Source organism: Grammomys surdaster, unplaced genomic scaffold (genome assembly GCF_004785775.1).
Source record: "Grammomys surdaster isolate TR1022 unplaced genomic scaffold, NIH_TR_1.0 690, whole genome shotgun sequence".
NCBI classification, from domain to species: domain Eukaryota; kingdom Metazoa; phylum Chordata; class Mammalia; order Rodentia; family Muridae; genus Grammomys; species Grammomys surdaster.
In genome coordinates, this window is record NW_021605109.1 from 246963 (window position 1) to 265456 (window position 18494).

At 46.5% G+C, this 18494-nt stretch overlaps 2 protein-coding genes across 2 annotated transcripts in view; both read left to right on the forward strand.

Annotated features, from left to right (window-relative positions):
* LOC114633486 (alpha-1-antitrypsin-like) overlaps positions 1 to 3083 on the forward strand; it is a 7860-nt gene extending 4777 nt beyond the window's left edge. Inside the window, exons 3-5 of the mRNA XM_028782045.1 lie at positions 294 to 564; positions 1872 to 2019; positions 2892 to 3083. Of these exons, the coding sequence (XP_028637878.1) occupies positions 294 to 564; positions 1872 to 2019; positions 2892 to 3083 (611 nt within the window). The remainder of the gene's footprint in view (positions 1 to 293; positions 565 to 1871; positions 2020 to 2891) is intronic.
* A 4925-nt stretch (positions 3084 to 8008) lies between these two features.
* Positions 8009 to 12432, forward strand: LOC114633484 (alpha-1-antitrypsin 1-6-like). Its single transcript, XM_028782043.1, has 4 exons — positions 8009 to 8639; positions 10165 to 10438; positions 11292 to 11439; positions 12244 to 12432. Exons 1-4 carry the CDS (start codon positions 8009 to 8011, stop codon positions 12430 to 12432), a joined length of 1242 nt encoding a protein of 413 aa, XP_028637876.1.
* Positions 12433 to 18494: the final 6062 nt, after the last annotated feature.

Sequence of the window (18494 nt, forward strand, 5' to 3'; positions counted from 1 at the left end):
AAGGAAGGAAGGAAGGAAGGAAGGAAGGAAGGAAGGAAGGAAGGAAGAAAGGAAATTGCAAATTTTCCAATAATCAGTCCAACACAAACGTAGTCCATATCTTCTACAGCTTCAGGTGATCATCACAAAGTCCCTTGGGCAGATTTTTGTAGTCACGCTCAGCATTCTATTTATACTTGATGAGGTTGAGGCTAAGAGGGTAGCATGTCACAAGGGGCCAGGGGACCACTTGATCTGACACTTGGCTAAATTTTGATCCCACCAGTCGCTGATAGCCTCTTCCTTCTCCACAGGGTTCCAGAACAGTAACATTCAAGCTGAGTATGTAATGGAAGAAAAGTTCCACCTGGATACAGGCATGGTGCGTTTTGTGACCATGGTTCACCGCTTGGGTGAATTTTACCTGCACAAGGATAGCAGTCTGTCCAGCTGGGTGCTGTTACAGCACTATGCAGGGAATGCCATGGCCTTCTTCATCCTTCCAGACCTTGGGAAAATGCAGCAGCTGATACAAAACCTGAGCCATGAATACCTCAATAGCATCGAGAGGCACATTAACCCAAGGTGATTCCCCAGTATGTGGACCTACTCAAAACTATCCTGTCCTCTGAGGTCAGTCACTCCTCAAGACTGGCCATCAGCCCAGCTATGGCAGGTAGACCTCATCCCTGGGTCACAGCTACTGTTCAAGACCTAGAACCTCTTGAAAGCAGTGCTGGTCAGGTTGTATAGCCCAGCAATGGTCACTGTGAACTCTATGCCCCTGGTGTTTGAAATTGCCTTTCCATCATGCACACTGTGCCTTCCAAATGTGTACTGCAGGGGTTTATGAACGAGGATGGACTCTGAGACAAAGATTCCTAATTAATACAATTTCTAGGACAGAGTGTGTACAAGGAATGTCAGTCTGACAATGTCGATAGAAGATAGTTGTCCTGGGGACAACAAAGAACTGCCACCAGCACATTGAAGGAGAATAGTGGCAGGGAAAGGCTAAATGGAACATGGGAAGAATTTCCATAAGCTTCTTGGACTCATGCAGTCCATTGATCAAGAAACCCTAAGGCAGGAATAGGTATTGAAAGCTTTATGTCCAGAGTACTTGTCTAAATTTCTGTTGCCTTAATGAACATTATACAGACTGCTAAAAAAAAAAAAATTGACATGTGCTGCAGAGTATGATGTTCTTGGGCCTTTGACTCTCCTTGAAAAGGCACTTCTCTCAGAGAATGTGTGACGCCTCTCATGGTGAACACGGGCAAAGCTTGGCTGAAGAGCCCTAGAGAAGGAAAGGTTAAGTGTGGATACCTGGGGCACATTTGTAGGAGGCTCTGTTCTTTGGTCACTCTTGAGTGTGGTTTTCTGGGTTCCCAAGAGCCAAAAGGTCAGAGTGTGTTCTCCATCAGTGATCCCAGGCCCTGCTGTCCCTTTCACCAGCCTGAGGCAAGTGTAGGCAGAGGTGCCGCACGGCTGAGCACAGCCCTAAGGCCCTGAAACCCCCACCCCACCCCCCAGCAGAGAGCAGAGGACAAGATAGGGCTGAGATTAGAACCAGTCACAGAACTGAAGAACATTTTGTTCCTAGGCCTCCTTCAGTGTACAGGGTCACCCTGCTCTTCTTCGCTGAGTAGCTATCACTCCGTTGTATCAGCTCCTGCTGTCAGGAGCATCCCTAGCTACCAAAGAGATGAGCTGTGGTTCCAAATGTGAGCATCTTGAATCTGTCAGGAGGATTTCTCAGAGGAGGTGGAACTTACTGCTATGGTCAGAGACAACAAGCATTAATTAGAAAGAAAACATTTTCCCAACATGGTGGGTCCTAGGAGAACAGGAAAGGCTATGAGACTTTGTCTTTTCTTCCACTATGACAGATTTGTCAGCTTATATTTCCCCAAATTAACCATCTCTGCCACCTATGACCTGATGACCATCATGAGGATGCTGGGCATCACCCAGGTCTTCAGCCACGGGGCTGACCTGTCAAAAGTCACAACGGATGCTCCTGTGAAACTGTCCAAGGTGAGACCACCTAAAGAATGAGTAGTTCCAGGTGTTTGGAGGGCAGAAGGGAATGAAGAGAGCACAACTTGGGCATGAGGCTGAGGATTAAGGAGGCACATGAGCAAGGCCCAGGTCTCAGGAGGTAGCTAGACAGGGTGGAGTTAAAGGTCAGAGCTGGGAGATGACTTCTCAGGCAGGTGATACCATGATTTTTCCCTGAGATGTTTCCCTGACAATCTTTGCCTAAGGTCTCCTCCTACTGCTTGAGCGTTGGTTGGCTCATAGTTATTTGGAGAGTCTTAGGCTCAGTTATTTCAGAGAATGTTCTAGAATCTCCCACAAAATGACAAGTGAACCACAAAGTCCAATTTATGAGTAAGTTAACCAAGGGAGCCAACAGTTCCTGTAAAATCTGTAAACCCAAAGCAAGGGTGGTTGGCCATGAGCTGTAGATTTGGTGAGTTTGGGTACTCTGAGAGTCCCATTCAGAGTTTTTGACTCAATAAACTAAAATCTATGCACTTGAAAGGAGAAACAGAGAATATAGTGGGGAAGAGAAGTCCTTCCCCTCTGAGGTTTCAGGTTGCCTCAAAGGGTATGAGATACAGCGGTCAGAAATGGAGAAAAACGAAAAAGCAGGCCAAGTCAGGGAAGGTTCTGATTGCTCATGGAGAGAGGAGGTAACGGACAAGGTAAGGCTATCCAGGAGGAGATGGCCCAGAGAGGCACTCCTTGAATATGGCTCCCACATGAGTCTTGCTTCAGCCTAAAGTGAGAATGTATGTCATAGTTTTTTACCTCTCTCTCTCTCTCTCTCTCTCTCTCTCTCTCTCTCTCTCTCTCTCCTTCCCTCTTCCTTTCCCCTTCCTCCTTCTCTCCCCCTGCCCCAGGCTGTACATAAAGCTGTGCTGGAAATTGAAACTAGAAAGATTGATGACCAAGGAGGAATTCCAGAAATGTACGACTCTTTGTGGCCTGAAGTCCTCACTGTGGTGTTCAACAGGTCCTTCCTACTTGTCATCAAAGATGAAACCCTCAGCCTCCCTTTGTTCATGGGCATAGTCGGGTATCCCACATCCTAACACAGACAGTAACACTTCAGCATCAGTCTTTCTACTTTCTCTACCAAGTTCTCATCCTAGGTGACTTCAAGCTCACATATTATATGAATTTTTCCAGGGGGCCTAATCCTACTCACCCCAGATAGAAAAGGCAATGACAAACTAAAATAAAATTAAATAGTTTTTTTTTTAATCCAAGTCCTGCTTGGTGAGTGGATGAGTGAATGACTCTGTTTGGGGTTCTTTACAAGACCGTTGAGTGTATGCATATTTAAAGGAGCATGAGTGACTTTAGGGAAACTGAACTGTGCAGCCTCACACAGCAACATGGATGAGATGTCTGGAAAGCGGTGTGACTGAAGTTCCTCACACAACCTGTAGGCTGATCTGACACAAGTGAAGAGATGCCCATCTGGGCAGTAATGTCTTGCTTATATGGTCTCAGGAAAGGGCTGGGTGAATCCTGTTTCTTGAGCCTCTGAGGTTCCTCTGTCTCGATGAGAAAAATGTTTCCATCTGGAAGAAGAAGCTATACAATATCTGAGCCCTTTCTTGGCTTCCTCTCCTAACATCCCTGAGGCTTAGATGGTATGATCCTTTTCTTGTGTGTAGAGCTGAGCATTGGGCCACGAGGCAACAGCAGCTGGATTAGCATTAACAATTTGACTGGCAGTAATTCAGTGTGGTAATCACCATCCACTGCAAAAAGAAGCTTTCCTGACCTAGGCTACCAGTAACAGTAATCCATGGGAATAAACTATATGTTCAGAAGGTAAACTGACAGACACATCACATAAATTTAACAAAACAATGACACCAACCTCCTTTGGGGTCCTTGACCTCCTGAGCCACAGGTTTTTGTTGAGACCTACAGTACCAAATAAGAGTTCCCTCCTGTAGACTATAGTTGGCTCCACCCACCAGCCATATTATTATCCCACCACATCTTAGTGACTGTTCTATCGCTGTGATGAGACACCATGTCCAAGGCAACATACAAAAGAAAGAATTTAACTGGGGGCTTGCTTACAGTTTCACAGGATCGGTCCATGATCATCATGGCTAGGAGCATGACAGCAGGCAGGACAAACGGGAGGCAGAGTGAGACTGGGCCTGACACAGGCTTTTTGAACTCTCAAAAGCCACCCCACAATGTTACAGTTCCCCACACTGCTGTTTTACTATTTCTCAGATGCTTTGCTAATGCTACGCGGTACTCCAAGGTTAGCAGTATATATAAAAAATTTTTTACAGAGGTTGAGGAGAACCCCTGAATCCCTTTAGTTTCACTGTCATCCATCACAAGCCAGTGTCAATCAGTTTTAGGATTTGGCAGCTAAGGATATGCTAAAAAAAAAAAAAAAAAAAAAAAACAAGCATAAAAGCTAGGCTAAAGATATGACCCAGCACCAACCAAAGAAGATACATGGTCTGGACCTAGCCTCCCTGCACATATGTAGCACATGTGCAACTCAGTCGTCATGTGGGTCCTGAACAACTGAAGCTGTTGGTTGTGCATGGGATATGTTCTTCTAGCTGATCTGACTTGTCTGGTCTCAGTGAGAGAGGATGTACCTAACCTCACAAAGACTTGATTGCCAGGGTAGGAGGATACCCAGGGAGGTCTCCATCTGCTCAGAGGAGAAAGGGAGAGGAGATGGGGGAAGGATTATGGGAAGTGGTGACCAGGAGTGGGACAATGAATGGATTTAAATTTTTTTTTAAAAAAGATATGACTTAGCTTGTAGTGTTTGCCTGACATACACTGGGTGCAACCACCTGGACTGGGCATGGTGATTCATACCCATAGCCACAGCACGTGGTTGATGACTCTGGGAAGATGAAGAGTTCAAAGCCATCTTCAGACTACACAGAAAACTCTAGGTTTAAGGCCAGCTTGGGATATATGACACCTTATCAACACACATAAGCATACCTAACCAGGTTTAATAGAACATGAAGATACTGCCTGTTTTAGTGATTCCATTCCACGTTTGGTACAAATGCAAGGATGGGAAACATTGCCTTCCCCAGATCTCCTTAGTCCACAGGCTTGTGGTTCTCCGTGAGCCATCTAGTTTCTCATCCCGGGGCAATGCCATGGGACACCTCATATTTTCTTGAGTTCATGTCCCTAATTATTATGAAATATAATGCAGCAGCAGCAGGAGGGCTTGAATCACGTACACCTGATGTTGTAAAAATATAACTTTGAACTTCTTAACATCATCACACAAAAATCTGTACCAACTTAAAATATGAGATTGGTTTTGCTTTCTTAGCCTAAAAGGAGACACAATAATAAACAGAGAGCTCACTGGGACTAAAGTGTTTTATAATTATTGCTAGGGACATACACCCAGTGACTGGCTTCCTCCAGCCAGGAAGCTTCTCACTTCCCCCAAAATGGCGTCATATGAATCCATTCACAGATCGGGCCACAGATGAACTCAAAGCCCTCATGATCTATCAGCTCTAGAAAAACCGTCAGACACACCACTAGCTCTCTGTGCCTTGCCAATTCCCTAGGGCTTTCAAAGTCCAATTGAGCTGATCATCAGAACCAACCAATACACCACATGCTCCAGCAATGTCATCTCTCCTTTATTCCAGAAGGAATGAGAGGACGGTGAAAGGTATGTTCACACTCCCGTTCAGGACAGCATGGTACACACAAGTTGAAATAAACCCCTAAGCCATGTGTCTATCGATGATGGCTGGACAAGCAAGAGGTAGACAAGCATCGAACAGAATATTGTCCATTCATCTAAAAAGGCCAAGAACTGTGTCTTCACAGAGTGAGTGAAGAGCATGCTGTTACCAGATGACAGCCTCTGCAGCCTCAAAACCCGCACAGGCCTGCCAGGCACAGGACAGTAAAGGTTAGAGAGGCAGGAAGTGCTACTCGCATGTATGCTTTACATCTGGATCTGGGTCTGAGTCTGTGTGTGTATGTTAACGTATGCATCTGGAAGGGTATTGTATGAGTTACACGGGTCATATGCACACATGAGGATGGAGAGATTTTATCCTCCCTGTCCTCAAGGCAAAGCTAATCCTCCTTGGAGTGGATGTCAGCATGTTTCTCTCTCTGCTACACCAAAGATCTCTTCTGAAGTTCCAGGCTATTATCCCCTGTCTGTCCTAGACAACTGGGCTTGAATGCAATACTGCACAGGTTCTAGTACACACAGCTGCCCAAGCTGGGAGTGGGAACCTTCACTGACTTCTGGCAGGTAATGATTATTGAAGATACCAAGGCCAGGCATACGTATGAACCCATGACCTCCTCTCAACAACTCCCAGAAGTAGGCTGCAATAGCCACAGGACTCCCACTCTCTTCTTTCAAAAAGGCTGGCACTGGACAGTTCTGCTTCACTAAGTCAGTTCAGAGAAAGATAAGCAGATACTTAGGTCACTCACGGCAACTTGTAGCACACTATCTTCTGGTCAAGATTACAAGCTGCCCAAGGCTCTCCTCCAGCATGAAATATCATTACACACATAGGGACCAAGTGTCCCCCACGCTCTGCTGTACCTATAAGTCCCGAGGGCGAGAGTTTAAGGGGTAGTCAGTGCTGCATGACCAGCCCATGAACTTCTTACTGCCTCCACAAACGCTACTCAGTAAGTCCTTAACCGGCCTCCTTCTGAATCCGTGGGGTGGACACTGCCAGCCTTCCTGCCTGCCTTCATAAGTCCTCCACAGAGAGGAAGGTGAGGCAGAGATTCAACTCCTGAGGGAAAACCTAGAGGAGAACAAAAACCTTGTTCTGGGCTCTGAGCACACAGAATACCCACTACTGAATACTGGGTCGGGCTGACCTGGTGGTTTTCCTTCCTTGGGGAGGTCCTGGGCTGGCTCTGGATCTCTTATCTTTGTGTGGCTCTACCTGGGGTGGAGGGGACTAAGGAAACACCTCAGGTAGTCCTATCCCTCTCCCCCATCTCCACACCCAATGTCCTCTCAGCTTGGGCATCCTTCGGTACCCAGTTCCAGGCCCCTTTACCCAAAGCCACAGACCTCAACCTTTGCTTGTTACGCAAACTCACACAACTCCACGCACAGCTCTCTAAGAGGAGAAAAATGTTTTGTTTTGTTTTTTAAAAAAAAACTGCAACCCTTAGAAGTTTGTTTCCCAAGACTCTCTATGGACAGCCCAGAACCCTAGGCCTCTTTTATCTGCCCCAGGGCAAACTGCCCTTGATCACGTGGGAAGAACTTCTGATCTACAAGGGAAGATATGCTCATTAATTCCTCACTGAGCTGTTGCCCTTCCAAGCCCTCCACCCCCTTTCTCATTTAAGCTCCTGTTCTGATTCCGACTTCACAGCACTCAGGCTGGTCCTGATGGCTGAAGCTTGCTAAACCTATAGACTTCCTCCAAGATCATATCCAGGTACCAGTAACCGTATCTGTATTTCTACAACTAAATCCATTATGCTTCTGTCTGTAAAACAAAGCTCAGAAAGTGATCTTCATTACAGGTCACATGGATTCTGGTGACACAGCTTTTTGTTAAACAGGGTAGTTTCTCTTGCATTGAATTATTGTCGATGGGAGTGGAGTAGGACCCAGACAGCCTGCTAGGTATGGGACCTGGCTCTGCTGAAGTCCCTGCTCATTAACCTTAAACATATTCTTTAACTCCTCTGGCCTATTATATTCTCATGAAGGAGTGGAGAACTGTGTAGTTCCCCAGCTGGGACTGGGACAGGAGGGCAAAGTAGTTTTATATATCAGGGAAGTACAGACCAGAAAGACATGACTTGCCCTGAGAGGTATCACTGGGTCTTTTAATAATGAGGCTATAGAAAGTGCCTGGCCCAGGTTGGGTGCACAGCACAGGAATAGGAAACTGTGGTTGTTTTTACACATGTCAATCATTGGTTAGTGGAAGTTGTCATGGCTCTGACTCTGGGCTGTGTTCCTCTATCTTGCAGGATGATGGCACCCCTTTTTCCCCATGGATTCCTCTTGCTAGTAGGCCTGTGCTGTCTGCTTCCCATAACCAAGACATATTTATATGAAGAACTCTATGAAGACCCAAGCATTGATCACTTCCAGTGCCGGAAGGTGGTTCTCACCATTTGCAATGTCTCCCTCACCTTGTTCAAAGAGATGGCCCAACGGTCAGGAAATGGAAATATCCTATTCTCCCCGGTTAGAGTCATTGCAGCCATCTCAATGCTGTCCCTGGGAGCCAAAGGTAACTTAAGCAAACACATCCTGGAGGCTCTAAAGCTCAACAAAACAGGCTTGCCTGAAGCTGAGATCCACAAGTGTTTCCGGTATCTGCTCCGTGCTCTCCACAAGCCTGAAGAGTTTTCACCACAAAAAAGTGGTAGCAGTGTGTTCATCCACCAGGGTCTGACACAAGTAGACAAATTTGTGGAAGGGGTCAAGGACCTATACCACTCTGACATTCTCTCCATCAACTTCACAGACAGCAGTAGTGCCAAGACACAGATCAACAATTACGTGACGGAGAAAAGCAATAAGGAAATAGTAAACATTGTCAAGAATCTGGAGAGTAACACGTTCCTGGCTGTGGTGAACTACATTACCTTGAATGGTAAGGGTGTATCACTTGACTGAACTGGCTCCAGGGGATTTATCCAAATAGACGCTCACATTCCAATGTTCTGTCTCCTTGGAATCCCAAAATGTAGGAGGGTAGGATGCATGCATATTTCTTCTTCAGTCTTTTTTTTTAAGATTTATTTATTTTATTTATGAGCATACTGTAGCTGTCTTCAGACACACCAGAAGAGGGCATCGAATCTCACTGCAGATGGTTGTGAGCCACCATGTGGTTGCTGGGATTTGAACTCAGGACCTCTGGAAGAGCAGTCAGTGCTCTTAACCGCTAAGCCATCTCTCCAGCCCTTCTTCAGTCTTTCAACCATTAAACAGCACAACAATTTTCAACCTCATTAAGTTTGGAAGATGATGTATTAAAGTAACCCCTAGGCTAGGCTTGACGGATCATTCTCTATTCTACATACAAATGCCCTTTTGAAACCTGTGTGAGTAAAACAAGAGAATATGTAGTATTTTCTAAGACAAATGATAGCTCGGTATACATAAGGCAGTTTCCTTAAGATATGAAACAGTAAGCACAATACAGCGGGTCAGCTTTGGAGTCTGAAAACATTGGCTTCAAATGCAGCTTCCATCATTCATTTCCTGTCTACACTGGACAAGCTATTTTATCTGTTTTGTGGTATGACTGTCCATTTCACAAAGGTAACCCGCTGCTTTGAGGTAATGAAAGAATGAATGAGGTTGCATGGAACTTTGTGGAGTATATACACTTGATCAACTCAAGTTGACCCCCAAGCCTGACCAGGTCCTGCTTGGAACTAGTAAGGGCAGGAGCAGCTGTCCCCCAGAGAGTCTATAGCCTGGAGAAGAAGTCAAGGCTAAGGGCTTCTCCCCTTCACCAGAGCTTGCTTTTCCCTGGGCAAAGTCCTGCTGGGCACAGCAAGCAGACCACAGCTTCAATCCCTTCCCATGATGCCATCTTTTCCAATGAGAACATAGGGTCAGGGTCTCTGAGGGATCTTCGCATTCTGATGACCTCAGAATAGGTTCCCAAAGCACCTACCTACTCTGATGGCCAAAATGGTCATCATTTTCTATTGTATCAGGGAGGCTGCTCACGCATATGCACTGTGTTTGTGAGCTCAGGAAAGGACTCAAGGTACCATAGAGGTTTGCCTTGAATATAGACTAAACCATTGTCAACAAAGGATAAGAGGCCTCCAAAAGAAAGGACTACACATGTGACTTAGGGACCTCTGCTCATTTGCATTAACATCCCCGGAGGAACTATTAAATAAACATATTTTTATTTAACATTTAAATAAAATAAAAATATTTAATATTAAAATAAAATATTAGACCTTTTTTCCAAGGTGCTTTACCTTTGGAATCTACCAGGATATACCCAGATTCTACATACATTCCAAGTTCAAGTGACTCTCACAAAGCTCTAGTGCCATGTTATATCCAGGAGGCTCTGAGTGCTTTTCTTCTGATATATTCACACAGACCTAGGCCCACCCCTGTCTGACAGCCTTCTTCATCCTCTCCAGCCAAAATTATCAGCGACTATGGCTGCCGGTTCGTCAAGGTGAATGACTACCACTTAGGATACGGAATGACGACAAAGGTACCGATGATCCATACAGTGGACTTGAATCACTTGTTCCGAGTCGAGGACCTATCTAGCACGGTGCTGGTGTATTCTCTGCTTGCAGGCAACTTCGCAACCTACTTCATCTTACCTGATATAGGGAAGTTGAAGAAGGTGGAACAGAAGCTGACTTACCCACACTTCCGCCGGATGAGACGACAATTATCGCTAAGGTGATCCCCAGTCCCAGGAACTACCCAGAGGCACCCAACCTCTGATCATTAAATAACAAAGGCCCTGGAAGACTGACCAGAAGCTGGGGCCACAGACACGTGGAGCTTCCAAGCAAGCTCCGTGTTCATTTCTGTAATGCAGGCCAGGTTTATTGACAAACACAGTGTTCAATATAAAGAGGTGAACATGTTGCCCTTGGGGTATCACACCCCATATGGACATACTCCATAAAGAGATGCAGAGGCCACAGCAGGGGCCACAGTTGTATATTATGCATATATGTAATGTATATTATGCCTGAGCCAAGAAGATAGAGATGGTTCTCAGACCCTGGCCATATTAAAGGTAAGAGGTTAAGGTGAACAGTCCAGGAAAGTGTTTGGCAACAGGGGAGGAACTTGTATGGAAAACCTCAGGAAAGAGAGCCCAGGGCATGACTATAAGAGACTAAATTCTTCTGACACTTTTGCATTGGGTTTATTGAGTCTCTAGAGCCATGCTCCACAAATCAGTGCTTTGGTGCTCTGTAAACAAGTCTGGGCCTTGCTACATGTAGCGTGACACGGGCTATATGAAACACAGAGACACTCAGGCAGGCCCGAGTAAACTCTAGGCCCTCACTAGTTAGCAGTTCTACTTGACTGCACTGACTCCCACCCTCTTGAGAGTCAAGTCTTGGGGGAATATCTGGCTGAGTAAGAGGGGTGACCAAACACTGCAGGACCATGGTTCCATGTGAACACCCTGAGTCTGCATGAAGGGCTTCTCTGAGGAGATGGCATTTTAGGGACCACCAGGACAAAGGTATTGATTCTTTCACACTAAAGAAAAGCCTTCTTTTCTACACCCCAGGATGGTTGATTTAGAGGCACCAGAACTGTCACTGTCTGAGACCCATGACTTGGAGTCAGTGATGAGCCTACTAGGAATCACCTATGCTTTCAACAGTGACGCCAACAGCTCTGTGGTCGTGAATGACACACTTCAGAAGTCCTTAAAGGTAAGTCACCTCACAGTGATGTTCCTGTGTCTGAGCCAAATAGGGTAGAGGCGCAGGTCAGACATGAGGCTAAGGATAGCAAACAGAAAGGGTACAGACCAAGGTAAAGCTGAGTGCCTCCAGAGGGACCTTCGGGATTTATCTGGAGGATGGGGTCAGAGGTCAAAGCTACAACAGGGAGATTCTTGGGCTTCAGATAATAAAAGAAGCTCTCCTGAATGGCCTCCCTGAACCTTGGGGTTCAATTTGCCTATATTCACACAGAGAGGATTGGGCTCACTGACCTAGGACATTATCGATGGTCAGCACGGTCTTACCACCTGTAGGAAGAGAAGCAGAAGCATGTTATTTAGAGCAGCTCAAGAGGCAGAAGCATTATTGAGTTTTCCAAAGATATCACTGGTTCAGGGAAATTAAAGGTAGTGCAGGATGGGCACCCTTGCTGTCTGGACTCAAGGCCATCTTCAGAAACCCTGTCCCCAAAGTGCTCACCGCTACACAATGGAAAGGGGGTCCTTGTGCAAAGGACGTAAAATACAAACGGCCCTCCCACTGTGACGATGTGAAATGCACCTGAGGCTATGATTGATGGCGTCAGGAGAGGAACATGAAACGGAATGGTCCAAAGCAGGCAAAGGCTAGAGAGGGGGGAGGGGCTTTGAGTCACCACCTTGGAGCAGGCTGAGAGTGGGGCAGTACCATAAAGGGTAGACACAAGCCATTGGAGGGTTCCACATGTGATCTTACCCTAGGCCAGAGCAGGTGTTGCCTGCCTCTGACGTGCTTCTGCTTCTCTTCCTACAGGTGGTAAGTAAGGCCGTGCTGACCCACGAGGATAAGTGGTCAAAACCCGGTAAAAGCCTATGCTTTAAAAATGACGGATCGATTGATATGGGCCATGTTCAGTTCAACAGACCTTTCCTAATCTTCATCCAGGATACAAAAAATGATGCCCCTCTCTTTTTAGGCAGAGTGGTAAATCCCAAAAACTAACTGCTCTTGGGACTCAGTCTCTCTCCTGAGAGCCGTGTCCCCTTCTTGCTGACATTAAACACAGGGTAGTTTCACCCATGCCTGAATGCAACTAGCAAATTCCTCTCCTTGTGGTGTCTGCGTCTTCCTCTGTCCCCTGAGATTTGTGCGGTCTCCAGGTCACAGCATCTTCTGCATCCTTGTTTAGGAGATCCTCATGATGTCCCATCTCCGCACTTAAGGGAGTGGGCCATGTCCCCTTCTGTCATCTCACTGGGCCTGGCTTCTCCATCTCAACCAGGACTTTCCTGAGAATGGCTGGAGGAAATAGTTGGTAGAACTCTTTCTCTTCAGGACTGGAGCAGGATCCCAGCCTCTGTCCCAGTCACTTCTTCTCTGTCAGAGGGGACTCATACATCCTCCAATGAACAGAGGGGTCTCTGGGTGATTTCCCTCTAGCTTCTCTTGACAACCAGGCCACTGGGCAGAAAGCTATTTACTTTATTCCCCTTGTCCTTACTGAGCATGGTGGCTCTAAAAGGTCATAAGGATAGAGACCTACATGAAAAGGACACCTTTCCTTTCCCTGGCCCCCCCTGAGATCTTCCTGAAGTCATATGCACCTGCCCCTACCCCATCTCCAAGATCTCAATGTACTATTCCAAGAATAAATATAAATCTAGTGCCTTGTAGTAGATCTCAGGAATCACCCTTGTCATCAGGGCCAGGCAGTCTGTTCCATCCTCCTCAGCCCTCAGCTTCGCTGACTGCCTGCAGCAGCCAGAATCCCCCTCCCAAGAAATGCACCTACTGCCCAGAACACTTCTGTGCTGTGGGAGTGCTGCCTGCTTCAGGCTCATCTGAAGATCCCCCCCGCCATGCTCCAATCCTGACTCCCTGAATAAATATGGACAGAAAGCTTGAATCATAAGATTGTTACATTTTAGATTTAAAAAAATCTCATAGTTGTGTGATTTCACAGGACTCGGTAATTAACACACATCATGTATTTCTCTAAAACAATACTTCTCCTCATACCAATGCCCTAGTGCCTCCAACCTCCCCCAATTTCACCAAAGTTGAGACCATCATAATGGCTGCACTGGTTCTGGACTGAAGGGTATCAGTACCTGGGTTCTGATTGAGACTGACACACACCAGATGTGTGACCTCTGTGTGACCTCTGTGAAGTCAACCCTCCCAGAGCCTCCGTATTCCTCTTGGGGATAATATAGTCTATTTTGACTTGGTATGGTATTATTTTTCCATCTCAGTGGCCCATGTGCCATCATTGTGAAGGATGATGTCCTTCTGTTGAGAGTATCCACTGGGAGTCAGACCCCCCACAAGGAGGTACTTGAGAACATTCTTTCCCTGAATTTCCATAGTAGCACTTCACAGATCTGAAGAGAAACGAGGCACCATTCTCTTCGTTAGTAAACTGAAACCAGGCAAGCCAAACTGAACTGTCACTTCCAGTGGTTATGGGGCTGCTCACCTGGACACAAGAAGAAGCTGGTGGTTAGGGTTTTGTGGTGGGCTAACTGTTGGCACTTATCTAAACTTTATGTCAGTCTGGGTATTGTTTCAAAACGTCTCATGCTGGAGCACTCTGGTCTTGAGTTTAGAACACGAGGCTTCCCTGATCCTCACAGCTGTCACTGGCAGCAGGGAATAAACCACAGTCCTCGACTTTCAACGTGACTACAGAGCAAGGTCACTGGGTGGCAGCCCGCATTATTTGAATAGCTTTGCCCTCTGTGCCAGAACTAGGGCTTTGGGGAGAAAGTCGGTGTGTTCCCTGTTGTGTTTGTGTGACCTCCGATGAGAGAGGTCTCCACATTTGGTGTGTATGTGCGTGTGTGTTCCTATAGGCATATCTGTATGTGCTGTGTCTCTGCGTGTGTGCATGTGCATGTGTGTGTGTGCGCACTTCTGTCATTGTCAGTCTTTGTACATACCCATATTTGTGTCAGAGATCATGCTGCATCTGTCCAGGAGGCATGATACCTGGAGTGAGTGGACATGTCAGGATGAAGGGCCTTTACTCTCTCCACCCTCAAGACAAAGCTCCCCTTCCCTGGAATGGATGCCAACTGTCTTTTTCTTAGCCATACCAAGGATCCCTTTTGTGGCATTAGGCACTTGACCTATCTCTTCTCTGTTGCCAAACAGCCTACAAAGCACCTGTGCCAGGTCCTTGTGTGAGACCTCCCAGGGCAGGAGTGGAAGTCTACGCAGCGACAGTAGGCAGCGAGCTCTTACTGAAGACACCATGGCTCAGACACAACCATAGGCCCCTGATGTTAGTGAACGTCTTGCTCTACTCTTAGCGGCTCCTTGAGGTGGACTCAGGTATCCCCAGAACTCTCTCCCTTCCCTGATTTCAAAAATTCTAGCTACTTCTACTAGACCAAACCTAGAGTAACAGCCAGGCCTCATCTGGTCACAGTGGCACATGGCCAGGCTCACAAGGTTCTCCTCCACCAACAGTCCCCTGGGCACATAGTGACTGAATGCTCAAGTCCCACTCAATTTGTCATTCCCCAGAGCTACAGCACGAGGGACAGTTGGTGCTCAACACCCAGCCCACATGTCTCCTGCTGGCCTTGGGAATCCTGATTAGTACTTCTTTCACCAGCCTCCTCCTGAGCCCATGCGGGGTGGGGGGGGTGGGGGAGTTGCCAGCCACCCACCCAGTTCAGCACACTTTGTACAAGAGGGACTCCGAGGAATCCAGCTTCAGCTGTGACAGAGCCAGAGAAGGAACACATTATGTGCTCTCAGCACATAGTGGGCCTATAGGGAGTGCTGGCCATGATGACTTGGTGACCTGTTCCAACTTACAGCACCCTCCCAGACCTGGGCTGACTGACCTGGGGCCTCCTGCTCCCCGATCTCTGTTGGCAGAGAGTCTGGGGGACACAGGGCGCCTGCTCCTCTTGTACTTGCCTTACCTGTCCCTTAAGCAATACCTCTGGAATCTAAGCCCAGCCATGGACTCACACCTTGACTGAGATTGAATGAGCCCTAACCCATCCATCAGTCATGGCTGATAAAAACATAGTTCCCCAAACTGCTCCTGGCAACAGTCCAAGATCCTCTCACTCCTTTGCTTTCTGGGCTCATCCTACTGTCCCAGGGACCCTTTGATCTCCTGCTGGGAACTCCAGAAAAGCGAGGCAGGTGTGTTCATTAACTCCTCAGATAACCTGGCTGCCCTTCTGTCCCCCTCCTTCCTCTTTCTTATCTGGGTCCATGACCCTCATCCTTCACCTTTGGTGCCTTCCTGGTCCCCTGACCTGTTTCTACTGCTGTGTATCTCACCACACGTTACATATTTACAGTGTGTCGGACGTGAAAGGCAGCCATGGTAGAAGGACCATCTGGAGGTAAGCTAGGATACCTAACGGAGTCTTTAAAGATACATTGGAACAAGACAGTCAAAGAAGACACTGGCAGTGCCAGAAGAAGATCAGAGAACTAAACAAGAAGGCTGGCAAGAGAGCTCCTCAAGAAGAGGCACAGTTTAGGACTAACTTTCAAGATAGACACAGAAACACAGCAAATACTAATGTAGAGTGCTAGCAAGTAGAGACAGCCTTTCTGAATAAGACGATCCCCAGAAATCATCAAAAGACTTGCTGTTTGACTTTACAAAGCTGGGATTAGTGCCATTCAGCTCACCATGACCGAATAGCCATCATGCATTATGTATGTACCAAACAGCCTCCCGACAGATGCTGAACAGAGTGGACAGACTGGTGGCTATTCTGTCTGTCATCATAATAGGACAACAATCAGTAATCAACCAGCAATCAGATAGATGATCAGTAAGGGAGCTAAAATCCAGAAGCCGTCTAGACCATTCTACCAACATCATCGCACACACTGTCCTCCAGTGCCTACGGACTGATCCCCAAGGATATGGACACCAGGAACCTAGAATAGGACCATGAGAGGGAAACAGAGGCTTTAAAGGAGAGAAGGAGTGCAGGTTAGAGCACACATATGGTATGAGAGTGAACTGGGAAATACTGGAGGTAGGAGGGCTTAGAATCAGGAAAAGAGAAAGAAGAGCATTTGGGTAGAAAGTGTCCACCAAGACATGACAGGGATGAAGGTGTCTCAAGGAGACCTATTATATTGTAGGCTATTATAAAATAGTGTATTGCATTTCACAGCAAAATATGTAAGGTTCAAATATAAATAAAGAAAAATGAAATGTCATAAACACAGCCTTGAGAAGAAAACCCAGCAAATGATAGATAGATGAAAACAAACTTTAAAAAAAATAAAAGAAAGAAAGAAAAATGAACAGAAATGGCCAGTGGAAATTTGTAAGACTTCCTAACTTTTTGCCATTTAAAAAAAGTATAAATCCAATTAAGAGCCTGCCATTGTCCACTTTAATGGTTTTTATATGCTTGGCCCAGGGAGTGGCACTATTAGGAGGTGTGGCCTTGTTGGAATTGGTGTGTCACTGTGAGTGTGGACTTAAGACCCTCACCACAGCTGCCTGGAAGTCAGTATTCTGCTAGCATCTTTCAGATGAAGATGTAGAACTCTCAGCTCCTCCTGCACCACGCCTGCCTGGATGCCGCCATGCTCCTGCCTTGATGATAATGGACCGAACCTCTGAACCTGTAAGCCAGCCTCAATTAAATGTTGTCCTTATAAGACCTGCCTTGATCATGGTGTCTGTTGATAGCAGTAAAACCCTAAGACATTCACCTTCCCAATCAGCACAGACACATGGCATTGGTGTCCAGTACTATGAGCAGGTGAGAAAACAGACCCTGTCCTGCTGTGTAAAGCAAGGGAAATCTCTACAGTCTAATCAGAAGACAACTTGGTAAGATCTGTTAAAGGTAAGAGAAAAACACTCTCCCTTTCAACTCAGGAAGCCCGTGCCTGGGAATTTACCATACAGGACTGTTAACACACAACATGACATTCTTTCCCATTCAGCATCACTCAAAGAGGTGAAAGATCCACATGGAGTCCTTTTTTATAACTCAGGACATCCCTGAGCTGAAACATGATGCAACAGTTTTACAAGGCTCTGTGTGAGACTGGGGAGATGGATGAGTGAGGAAAGAGACTCCCATGCAGCCGTGAGGACCCCAGTTTGTGTTTTCAGAACCCATAGAAGAGTCATATGTGGTAGCATGCATGACTAGAATGCCAGCATTCCTACTACAAGATGGGAAGTAGAGGCCAAGAGGTCCCTAAAATCTTGAGAGTCCCCTAAACGTACAATAGCCTATAAGAGACAGTGTTTCAAACAAGGTAGAAGGTAAGAAGAGACACTTGGGGTTGTCCTCTGACCACAACATGCATCCCCACTCTCAAACATACGTACTACATACACATGCAAGATTTTACAAAAGGTTCTATGGCGGCTAATATGGGAAGATTGCTAAAAAGCTAAAAAAAGTCTAGTGAAAAGAAAGTGCATGTATGTTTCTTCTGTGAGCACACATGCTAATTCACTTGCCAACTGTTCATTGAGCATGAATTATGTGCCAGGCACTCATGTGGCACCGGGAACCAGACAAACAAAAGCACATATCTATAGGAAGGATGTGGCCAAGGGATTCAGGCACATACAGCAGGTGCATGTCGAGGGGAAAGGTGATGAGTCCCATGGGACAGCATGCTCTGCTGGATGTGGGGAGTACCAAGGCGAGGAGCCTGCTCAGATGTAGTGATCAGAAAAGACAGCTCTTGGTGGTCCCTTTGCCCACTGCTAAGATGATATCTGAGGCCCACGGTGGGTAAAAAAGTGATCTGTGTAAGTGATCTGGGAGGACAATCATGCAGGAAGAGGGCAGAGGTGGATTTGCCAGGTTTGAAGTTGGTGAACAGGAGGCAGTTCTCTCAGAGCAGTGGAGACTATGCCAGGGTGGAAACATACCACGTCACTTCCTTCTCTAACATTAAAAAAAAAAGCATAAATTTAAGGAGTAAATGGAAGGGTTGATGGGGGAAATAAAGGGCAGAGAGGCCGGGATACTCCAGGGGGGAGCAAGAATACTCCAGGAAGAGGGATACTCCAGGAAGAGGGATACTCCAGGAAG